The sequence below is a fragment of the Gavialis gangeticus genome, unplaced genomic scaffold, assembly GCF_001723915.1.
Source record: "Gavialis gangeticus isolate Ggan-Ray unplaced genomic scaffold, GavGan_comp1, whole genome shotgun sequence".
Lineage (NCBI taxonomy): Eukaryota > Metazoa > Chordata > Crocodylia > Gavialidae > Gavialis > Gavialis gangeticus.
The window spans coordinates 12,198,004-12,209,487 of record NW_017729014.1 but is presented as its reverse complement, the minus strand read 5'-3'; the positions used below and the strand labels follow the sequence as shown (position 1 = coordinate 12,209,487).

Sequence of the window (11,484 nt, the reverse complement as noted above, 5' to 3'; positions counted from 1 at the left end):
ATTTTTTTTTTTTTTTTTTTAGTGATGCTTAATGTGTGTTAGCCTATTTTAATGTTCATTAACTAAATATCACTTTTTTTTTTTAGCGAGGCTTTTATGCACATTAAAATAAACTAACGTTCATTAAAGTGCATGTGTAGATGCACCACTGTAGTGCACTGCGGCACTACCCAAGGGTGTCATTGCAGATGTGGAGTCCAGAACTTCTCGGGATGCTGCCTCTGAGGGTAGGGACTTGCAGCATGCTGCCTCTGAGGGTAGGGACCCTGGTACAGCAGGACTCCAGTTAATGGCTGCACCTGCCAGCGGAATGGCTTGACTTCCTGGGGAGGCCATGGATATAGGACAGGCAATGAATGGAGGGGCTGGGAGGAGTGCGGTGGTTCAGCCAGTGCGCCAGTGGCCTCACCTGGCTGTTGGTTTGTTCCAGGTGGTCTGGCAGCATGCGCAGTATGAACCTTTATATCACATGCTCAATGATCCCGAGGCCTATGTCTTCACCTGCATCAATCAGACAGCTGAGCAGCAGGAGCTGGAGGATGAGCAGCGGCGTCTCTGTGACATCCAGCCCTTCCTGCCTGTTCTGCGGCTCGTGGCGCGAGAAGGTGACCGGGTCAAGAAGCTGATTAATTCCCAGATCAGCTTGCTCATTGGCAAAGGTCAGTCCCATCCTTTTGCCTCCCCAGTCCTTGCACTGGGGGCAGGTTGCTTTCACTGGGGGCAGAAGTGTCCAGGAGCACAGTCCCTAGAGGAGCTCGCTTACTCTCAACCCTAGCAGCAGTCCACATAGAGGAACACTGTGTGCATTGGCTGGGGAAGGGGCGCAGTCTCTCCTCTCATCCCAGTCTCCCAGCTGGAGTCTCTGTGTCAGACTGGTGTAAGCATGCAGCCAGCAGAAGCTGATGCTGTGGGCGTTTCTATTGTGTATGAAGTGGTGTTTCCAAAGAATCGGAGAGAGGCAGGGCTGGAAGTCTCCAGAGGTCACATCTAGTTCAACTCCCTGCCTGAGGCAGCATCACCCCTATCCAAACCACCCTATACAATTCATACTCTTTGTAAAACTGCTGCCAACCCTGTCGCGATATGAGACACAACACCCTAACCTGCCACAGGTAAAGGAGTGGGACCGTGGCAGCCAATGTCCTACTTCTGTTTAGGGCTGTTAGTATACATTCAAAAGATCCCAGGTAAAAGGCAATGAACCCTGCTACAGAGGAAGGCAAAAAACCCCACAGTCCATAGTAGTGTGACCAAAAGTCCTTCCTGACCCCAAATATAGTGATCAGTCTGACCCTGAGTGGAGGGTCTGATCTCCCCATGCAGCTGATTATTAGAGACTGGTTGCCCTAGGGCTGTGCGGTTGTCCTTACATGCGTCTGTTCTCTGACCACACTGCTCAGGTTTGCACGAGTTTGACTCTGTGCCGGACCCAGAGGTGAGCGACTTCCGTACCAAAATGCGCCAGTTCTGTGAGGAGAGGGCAGCGAAGCGGCAGCAGCTGAGCTGGATGGCCTGGATGGAGTACAGCTTTCCCCTGCAGCTAGAGCCCTTGGCCAAAGGCCTCGGGACCAGCCCTCTGCACGTCCCCCACAAGAACATCTTTGTCAACGTCATGTTTGAATCTGGCGGGGTAAAGCCGTGAACTCCTTGTCTGTGCTTTTGCTCTCAATTCTAGCTCCTAATCCAGGAACCAAAACATGGGAAAAGGTGCTGGGGTAGGGGCAGGCAGTAACCCTGTGTGTTCGGGAGCAGTTTTGACTGCTTGGGCTACCGTTGATGGGGATAGCTGGGAAGGAGTCTGTATGAGCTGATAGCTAACAGGTGGTGATGGAGCCATACCCTTCCCAGATCAGCTTTGCCCATGCCCCACAAGCCAAGGTCCCCTGTGTATGTGTGTTTGCAAAATTTGTAGCTGCTGGAACAGGTTGAAAGAGGTGGATGATCTCATGATCTAAATGCGCTGCTTCCAGGTGTTAGTCTGTGTCCCCCAGGGCACCTGGTGTAACCTCTTGCTCCCACCTGCTGCTCTCTGTTAACTCTGATCTTTTCAAGTTGTGCCTGGACATGACATGGAGCTGCCTGCTCAGGCTGGATGCAGCCAGCCAGAATGCTTAGCACCTGCCCAGCAGTCAGGCCTGTTTAGTAGCCTTGTTCCCCCTTGCAGCAGATGGCCACAGGAGGTTTGGAATAACTTGTCCAAGGACCCAGGGATGGAGGTGGCAGCTCCTGGTACAGGGCTTGAGAAGATCCTAGCTCCCAGGCCTGTGCTTGTCACATGAGATGGCTGCTCCAGTCTGCTTTGGCCTGCAGTCATGCTCTGCTCTTCTGACTTTCTCTGCATTTCTGGGTCTATCCCTGGTATTTTACTCTTTCCTCTGCATCTTGGGGTCCTTGACTCTTATTGCTGCTGTTTTCTGTGCTGGGCTGAGCCCTTGCTGAGCCTGTATCTGAGTGCCCGTGTTGCTTTCTTGGGACTGCAGGAGAGCTTCACCTTCCAGATCTCCCCCAGGGAATACCCCAGCACATTAATGAGCTACGCCATCAAGAAGCAAGCTACCGTTTTCCGCCACCAGACTGTGGAGAGCCCAGAGGACTATACCCTACAGGTGAATGGAAAATGTGAATACCTCTATGGGAACTACCCTCTGTACCAGTTCCAGGTGAGTCCCATGCCTTTGTCTGCTGCTGGGCTCTTTCCCAAAGGCCCTTTGTCCCCTGGGATGGAACAGTAGGATGCTCCTGCTCTTGCTTCACATCCACAACCCGTCTAGATGTGCTGGCAGTGTCCTCTATTGGGATGTGGCCTGCCACAGTATTAGTCTTTTTGGGGGAGAGAGCTCTGCCTCTAAGCTGGCAACATAGAGCAGTACCCCCACTGCTGAAGAAGTCACGTGTAGCATCCTCTGGTGTGTGCCCTTTGCTTTGATGACTGGCTTCTCTGCTGTCTGGAACATTAGGCTTTTCCAGCAGCTTTCCCTTATGTCAGGGAAGCCTTCAGGTGCCTGAGCCATGCACTGTTGGAGCTTTGCTTAAGTCTCCAGGGTTCGTTGTGTCAGACACGTCTCCCAGGAAAGAGGCAAGTTTATAGAGGAATTGTCAGAAATAACTAACTTTGGGGGCTGCAGGGTCATGTTCACACTGCCTTCTCCTCGCTCCCTGCTCGAGCCAGGCCTGCTTCCCCCCAGCACTGCCCATTCCACATCCCCTTGGCTTCCAGGCTGTTTCCGTTCTGCACAGATTATTCTGTTCTCTCTGCTCCTTCTTCCACCAGTACATCCGCAGCTGCCTGCACCAGGGCCTGATGCCCCACCTGACGATGGTGCACTACTCCACCATCGTTGCCATGCGAGATGAGCAGACCAACTGCATCACCCATCCCCCAAAGATGGGTGCCAAGCCTCCCCCACTGCCCAAGAAAAAGGTAGAGGCACTTGACCATCCTTCTTCCCCAGAGTCTCGTCCCCTAGCATGCCCTTTTGTCCTTTCCCTCCTTTTCCCACAGTGGTGCTGACTGAGATGCTAGTGTCATCTGCCTAGCAAGCAGGGTGGACAGCTTTCCCCACATCTGCAGCAACACTGAGAACTTCCTCAATTACTGCACGAGGCAGTACTGCAAGTCATGTTTCATTCAGACATCAAAGAAACCTGTAATGGGGAAGGCCCCTGGTTTCCAAAGGCAGGAAGTCTGAGCACAGGACTGGGAGCCTGGAGCGTCTCGGTTCTCATCCCAGCTCCTAGCCTGTGTCTCAGTTTGGGTTTGGACAAATAATTTACTTTTGCTGAGCCAAATTTAGCCCTGGCATGAGCAGGAACTGTGCCCCCTGGCCAATGTGTGGCCTAGTGGATAGACCACTAAGCTGGGACTCAGGAAAGATGCAGTCTATTCCTGACTCTGCCACTGACCAGCCAGGTGACCCTGGGCAAATCATGTAGTCTCTCTGGGCCTTGGTACGTTACGGGAAAATATAGATCTGAAATGCCTGGATGAAGACTAAATACTATCTCTACGGTGAGAGAGGCATCCGCTCCCTGGGCAATCTGTATGTGTAGTATAAACGTTGTGCCCCCACAAACACCCAGTGCAAGGGGAATAACTCAGTGGAGGGCTGGGAGGATGCACTGCTGCTATGTTGCAGGACCCCTGCTTGCCTCCTTGCAGGGTGGTCTTCCTCCCAGTTCATTTTCTGACTTAGGCTCTGTTATTTCCCTTCTCTCTAGCCAAACAGTGGGTCTCTGTGGTCCCTTGAGCAGCCCTTTTATATTGATCTGGTGCAAGGCAGTAAGGTCAACGCTGATGAGAGGATGAAGGTATGTGCAGGCTGGGTTTGTGGGGGGTTTTGTTGTTTATTGCATGCGTTAAAGAAAGCCGGGATCCAAAACCTGAGGTCACGTGTTTTCACCACATTGGCCTTCATTCAGCTCTGGGGCTGCCTCTAAAATGCTGCACAACAGGAAGGGGGAGGGAGGTCGCTAGCTAACAGCTCCCTGAGCAAGCAGCACATTCTTAGAAACCCCTGCTGTGGGTTTCTGAGTAGTGAGCTCAGCCACTTGGCCTGTGGTGACCTTGCTTGGTGCAGATGCAGAAATACTGGAGACCAGCAAGAGCAGAGGAAGAGAAAGGGGGCTCTACTAGAGAAGAGGGTGGAGGGTGAGGAGGTGAGCCTGGAAGCAAGGGACTGGAGGGGAATGGAAAAAGGATGGGCTCTGGGAGGTGAATGGTTTGTCCATAACATGGGGCAAGCAAGCGAGAAGAAGATGGAGAATGCACTGGCTGTGCCATATGTGGACATTCCTATCTGTTGGGGCTCTGGTCTTGTTACTGGGTGGTGGAGGACTGAGATTCATAGGTGACAGCAAGAGGGTTAAACCTTTTGGTCCAACTCCCCTGTGAGCAGCTTCCAGTGTGGGCAGGGGACCTGGACTGGTGACAATTTGTAGAGCCTGGGTTAACACAGACCAGGAGGGAGGCAGCGCCATCCCTGTACTGTGACGGGCATGGGCAGAGGCTTGCAGAGACCTTGCAGATTGCAGAAAGATAGCTTTGTACTTTACCAGTGGATGTGCTACGGGACTTGTGCCGGAGCCAGGCTGGTTCCACCTTCCACCCCCCCTCAACACACACTATTAATTTACTTCCATCATAGCCTATCCCCTGCCAGGTTCTTGATGATTGGCTTCCCTGTGGTGTGTGGCCCAGTTCCTCTCCTGGACCCTTCCTGCCTCTCAGTGGTTAAGGTGTGGTAAATTGTCTCTGCCCACTGGGCTTCCTGATGTAGCCCAGCACCAGAGGAACTGAGACCATGTTGGCTGACACACCGGGGACTTCCAGAGCTTCGTGTGTCTCTAGCTCAAGAGAGATGGGCTCACCTGCTGGGGCTGCAGCAGATTTGTCTCCTCTGTGAACAGAGCACAGAGTAGAGTCCATGATGCACACTTAGTGGTGGGTTCAAGGAAGCGATGCCTCTGCGATGAGTGCACTGAGAAGTGAAGGGTCTTGATCAAGGTCTGAGGGTGCATCAGTGGCAAGGGCTGGGGTGGCATGGACACTAGGGTGCATGGTTGACAGTTGGCCAGAGGTCATAAGTTTGAGGCCATAGCAGAAGTGCTTACAGCGCCGTCTGTCAGATTCCAGCAAATTGGTGAATACTGGTAAATGCTTTGTCCCAAGGACATGAAGAAGGAAAGGAAAGTGGCAAGAAATGGGAGTAGAGCCCGGGAGTGTTTGTTTTCTCTCCCAGGCCCATTCTAATCACCCCCCTGTCAGATGAGGTCAGCACTGACCCCTGTGTGCTCTTCTCTCTCGTTCTCAGCTGGTGGTGCAGGCAGGCCTCTTCCATGGCAATGAGATGCTCTGCAAGATGGTGTCGAGCTCTGAGGTGAACGTGTGTTCAGAGCCAGTGTGGAAGCAGCGGCTGGACTTTGATATTAACATCTGTGACCTGCCGCGCATGGCCCGGCTCTGCTTCGCCCTCTACTCTGTCATCGAGAAGGCCAAGAAGGCACGTTCCACGAAGAAGAAGTCCAAGAAGGCGGTGAGTGTGGGCTGGCACTGGGCCTGTCTCATCAGGGCAGAGAAAAAAAGCTGCCCTAAGCGAAAGGCTCAGGGCTCTTGCCTTTCAAAGAGGAAAAAGCTTCAGCCAGTATGGAAAGAGCTTCCACTATGAGGGGCTGTTGTAATGTAACTTCTGCAGGAGATGGGGTGTTTTGCTCTCCCTGCACCAGTCAGGGTGAATTAAGAAAGTAAGTGTGAATTCACCTGCAAAAAAAAAAGAGGAGTGATTTGCACTCATTTCCCCTTCTCAGCCTTCCAGGGTTTGCCAGAGGTTAAAACTTGTCACGTGGTGCCTCTTCTCTGCAACAGTGAAGGGGGTTTGTGCAAACCCTGGGCAGAGGGAAGACAAGAGGGACATCATGTTTCACCAAATATGTCCCAAAGGAGAAGACTGCTCAAGGCTATTGTGCCATATGGGACCAAGCACGAGTCATCTGGTGCCCAAGAACACAATACTTCCAGTAAAAATTAATATCCTTGAGCATCATCTGTGAATCCTTGGTGTCCCTTCCCTGGTGCTGATTATTCAGTAAATATAATCCCCCCAGGGTGTGGCATTTGAAGGATTTCTTCATGGCCACAGAGGAACAAAAAACCTGTTGTTTTTTTTTTCCTGTGTGATGGCTTAGATACCATCTTAAAAAAAAAATGAAAGAAAAGTTTTTCAGCTCCCCCAAAACCACTGCCATTGCACAGAAGCTGAGAACAGCTGAAGGGGAGGATACACTGGCCACATTTACCAGGGTGCAGAAAACCAGGGGAAGAACCGAGGCTGTTGGATGATAAGATCTGCGGGCTCCTCCATTCCACTGATGGGACTGAGATGTTTGTGCAGAGCAATATTGGCCTTGATGGAAATCCATAGGAGCAGAGCTCAGCGCCAGTGGAGTTTCCTCTAGGCCACAGGTGTGTGGGGTAGGTTATGGGCTGGAGATTGGAGACTCTTGTGTGTCAAAGCAGGGACCACGTTTTTGTTACGTCAGTGAACAGTGCCTGACATGGGTCTCCTGCCTCTAACTGAATCCTGTAGAAGCTGTTGTGCAATTAATGATACTCATGAATCCTTTGAATGTTGAGTGTTTGTGGTCACTCAGGAGTGGCATTCACATCCACGGCAATTAGAGAACAGAACCAGCCTGTTTGGCTGACTTTGAGACCATCTCGCCCATGTGCCTGTCTTGTTGATATGGAAAGCAGGAAAGGCTGATTTCCACTGTAAGATCTATAGTGCTGGCTTGAGCTGAGCTTTGCACAGTTTGCTTACCTGTGTGTTTTCAGGCTGAGATTTTTAAAGACATCTAAGGAAGTTAAGTACTCAAAACTCATTGAAAAGTCGGTGTGAATTAGATGTCCAATTTCCTTATGCTTCTTTGCAAGTCCCAGCCTTATGCCCTGATGCTTTGCACAGTTCCTCATTGGCTTCTTGCTTGTTGATGATTCATCTCAGTGCAGTTATGAAGTTACAGTATTACATGAACTACCTGGATAGCTCTGACTGCACTGTCTGGAAGCAGAAATATGGGGCTGAATCATTTGCTACTCAGAAGCATTGATCATGCACACTTAACAAGAATGAGTGATACGGTTAGTGCCCTTCTGGTTTGTTTCATTGCCTCTGAATCACGTGAAAAGTATTTTTGTCCTTACTTAGAAGATGTTGAGTCATCATCATTTTCTGGCCCTTCTCCACTGGATACCTTGCTTTGCTGTTTTGGAGCCTCCACACTGTGTTTTGGTTTGATAGGAAGGGTTTTGCCGTTGTGTTTGGCTCCCCATCAGAGACTGGAAGGTATCGCAGCAAATGGGATCATGCCGAAGATACCTAAGAGTCCAGTTAGGTCAGTGGTGTGGGCTGGGGGCTTGCAAGAAGTCGGTCAGAAGTGATTCATGTGTGCTATGCTAGGAAAAGAGCAGGTGTTCCTATCTCCCCTGCAAATGAAATCCCTGTCCATGTCTTCCAGGGAAGCCTTAATGTTTTCTTCAGGACATCACGGTGGAGGGACAGTAAAGGTCTTTTTGTGGCTTCTTTCAAATCTGATCTGCGTGTGTGTGTGTATTCTCACTCAAGTGGTCAGTACTGACCATAGTGATAACTTCATCTCCTAGATCTCTGCCCCCTCTCGCTATCTTGGGAAGTCAGCTTCTGTGTTAACTTGCTTTCTGACTGACCAGGCCGAATGCTACAATAGTGCTGGTGCTGCTGGAACCGTGATGCTGGCCAAACTATGTTGCTGAAAAACTGAATGAGCAAAATCATGTCATTAGTGTAACTGCAGTAGGGGAGGATGGTCTTGTGTGTTAGGTTGTATTATTTCTGCCTGCTCCATTTATAAAATTTTTTTTTTCCTCTGTGGAAGAAAAGCTCTTTTTGTTATACTAAAGCTACGAACGGCGTACTTACTAAATAATAAAATTTTCCCCATTGATCTGACATACCTGACTTTATCTCCATATCCAGGTTTCTGAGTCCATTACAGCTGAACTGTTTCCCATACTAGCATAGCTTAGCAGGAGGTCTGGAAATGCATAAAGTACTTAGGTTGCCACCAAGGATTTACATTTTAGTGAGGGATCCAGGGTTGAGAGGTCTTCCTGGAAATCTAGAGGTTCTCCAAGCATGCTTGTTATCAAGCATTGAAGTACCAGGCATGTGGTGATGCTTTGTTTTTGATAGTGCTATGCAGCATCAGGGTCGGTGTTCTGTGGATGACTGTCTGGTTTTAGCTATACCGAACCAATACTTCAGGCAGTGCTAGGAAGAGACATGCTTCTGGATGATAACTCTCTCTGAAGTCCCTGCTGCTTGTGAGCTGCATCTCCTGGGACTTTTCTCAAAGATAGGAATGCCAGTCCTTTTTGCCTGGTCAACTTCCAACTTCGTGAACTACATTCTGCCTCCCTCCCTTCCTCCCAGTGCAGTTTGTTAGGCACAGTGCTCTTCATGTGAAGTGCTTTCTGCTGGTCCCACCCCAGAAACAGTTGCACTCCAGTGATGGGTGAAGTGATGTCTATATTTTCTACAAATGGAAGTTTACCAGGTCATGGTGGTTCCTAAAGGGAGCAAGGGGGAGATCATAGGGCTCTAATTTTTTGATATTTTATGGTGCCTGTGTTTGTACTTCCTTGCTAACCCTCCTCCCTCCAGCAGCTGGCTCCTGGAAGAATTTCATCTTGACCAACCTTGTGTTCCTTCTGCAGGACTGCCCAATAGCTTGGGTGAATGTCATGCTTTTTGACTACAAGGACCAGCTAAAAGCAGGAGAGTGCTGTCTGCATATGTGGTCATCATTCCCAGGTACGTCACAAACTGGAGCTTTCTGTTGTTCAGGCGGGGTGGAAGCACAAGGAGAGACAACAGCCTGCCTTGTGTGTTAGTGTCCAGAGGATGGTAAGAAGGGCAGCAGAAGTACAGAGCTATTTCAGTTTAATATCTGTCTACTGGAGGTGTGGCTCTGTTATTAGGTATTGATATTGCAGTGCCACATAGAGGCCTCATCAAGATCAGCTCAGAGCTATATGCTTCTGGTAAGATACAGCCAATGTCCCAGAGAGCTCACAGTTGAAGCATATAGGACAGGTCAAAGATGGAGTGGGAAATGAGACGCATGCAAATGAAGTGATGTGCCCAAGGCCGGAGAATAGGTCACTGGCAGAGCTAGAATTAGAACCATGCTGCTTCTCCTGCTGACCCCTTCACTACACAGGGGAATCCAGCCTCGTGATGTCTGCCTGTCTTCCTTTTCAGATGAGAAAGGGGAGCTGTTGAATCCCATGGGCACAGTCCAGAGCAACCCAAACACAGAGAGTGCAGCAGCCTTGGTTATCTGCTTTCCCAATGTCTTGGTCCATCCGGTGCACTACCCATCTTACGAACAGGTACTTGGCCCTTGAGTTGGTGCAGCAGATTCACTGCGCCAGGGTGCAGCGAGCCTGGGGCTACCTCCAGCCTGGTGCATTTGGCTTGGCAGGGGGGAAATGGGCTGTGTTCCTCTTCCTGGAAGGAGCTTGGCTTCCACAGGCTGGCTGGCTAGTTTCTTGCTTGGGAAATGCAAAGACCTCAATTCAGATCCCTTCCTCTGCCTCTCTTACAGCAGGCAGGACAAGCAGGGTCTCAGGCTGACCTGTGTCAGGGGACTGGCTCTGCTTCATCAACCTAGAGACGTCTTGTTCCTCTTGTCCCTGTTAGTAGGAGTGGCGACTAGGGCTCTGGCCTGGTAGTCTAAGGACTCGGGCATCTGCCTTTCACAGTGGAGATGTGGGTTGTGAGCTGCTTGTTGCTGGGGCTTGGGCATTTACGCTGCAAATGGGAAGCCTGGGTTCTGATCTGGCAGCTGCTGGGATCTCTGCAGGCTTATTTTTTTAAGCCCATGGCCTTCACCTGTCCCAGGTCTCACACCCTGTAAGGAGTTGTGTTAAACTCCCCTCAGACTGAGAGGGAGGGGGCCTGGGTTGGGGTTGCTCATTTGCTGGGTGAGCACCTGAAGGGATGGGGAGTAACTTAGTGAGGAACTGGGGGAGCCGAGCCATTCAAAGTGGTTCCATCCACGACTGGAGACTTGAACCACAGGTCCCCTTTCGTCAGGCAACACCCTTTCCACCATGCTATCAGCTGAGCCAACCATCCCTTCAGCATGTGCTGTGGAGGGGCGAGAAAAGTAAGATTTATGGGGGTGGGAAGATGGTGTCAGCTTCAGTTCTGCCCTGCGTGGCCCATTCCCTTGTGCTCTTGCCTTTCCTACATCCATCCTGGGTTCCAGTCTCTGGGCTCCTGCAGCACGTCCCTCTTTTGCCAATGCCTCAGTAACGTAAAGCAGAAGATGAGGACTTTCCTGTCCTCCTCCTGCTCATTGGCCTCTCCTATTTTCCCATCTGAGCACACTGGGCAGACCAGGTCTCAGGCTGCCCTGTTCCTGGGAACCGCTCCTGCCTCTCCAGGCCAGAGAACAGCCTGCCTCTGTGTTACTGTGAGGGACTTCCCATCTGCTTAGGTTAGGCCTTTCATCTTGCATTTCAATCCCTGCTCCAGCCACACCAGAAGAAATTTGAATTCAGGCCTTTACCTAGCTCAAGCAAGGAACCAGCTGGAAAGAAAGTTATGGTACAGCTGGCCTCTGTCACCCTCAAGCTGCTTATTTTAGTCCTAGAGCTGAGAAAGGAACTGAGAGCTTCCCCCCACCTCCAGTGACTGCTCTAGCCCCAGAGACCAGTGCTGTGGCAGCAGTCATCCTGTGGCAGCTGAGGAGAGGGGCTGTGCCCCCATTCATGGCAGCTTTGGCATTGCCATTTGCTGGACATCGTTGTTTCATCATTGTGCCTCCTGAGTGAAGGGATGCTGGTTTCTTTTGTCCTGGACCTTGCTGATCCTTACTGATTTAGGCATCTCTGCCATCCTTCATGTGTTCCTGCATCTTAGAACTGCAAAGTCCTGCACG

The 11,484-nt window shown here is 50.7% G+C and overlaps 1 protein-coding gene across 2 annotated transcripts in view; it reads left to right on the top strand.

Moving 5' to 3' along the window:
• The window catches only part of PIK3CD (phosphatidylinositol-4,5-bisphosphate 3-kinase catalytic subunit delta), a 57,815-nt gene that overhangs the window by 26,481 nt on the left and 19,850 nt on the right, over window positions 1-11,484 (top strand). Inside the window, exons 3-10 of one of the 2 annotated variants that reach the window (XM_019511771.1) lie at window positions 431-659; window positions 1,401-1,630; window positions 2,481-2,606; window positions 3,272-3,421; window positions 4,219-4,308; window positions 5,811-6,032; window positions 9,251-9,347; window positions 9,798-9,928. In XM_019511771.1, coding sequence (XP_019367316.1) covers window positions 431-659; window positions 1,401-1,630; window positions 2,481-2,606; window positions 3,272-3,421; window positions 4,219-4,308; window positions 5,811-6,032; window positions 9,251-9,347; window positions 9,798-9,928 — 1,275 coding nt within the window. Of the gene's footprint in view, window positions 1-430; window positions 660-1,400; window positions 1,631-2,480; window positions 2,661-3,271; window positions 3,422-4,218; window positions 4,309-5,810; window positions 6,033-9,250; window positions 9,348-9,797; window positions 9,929-11,484 lie in introns of both variants that reach the window. The other variant, XM_019511770.1, reaches the window with a different exon arrangement.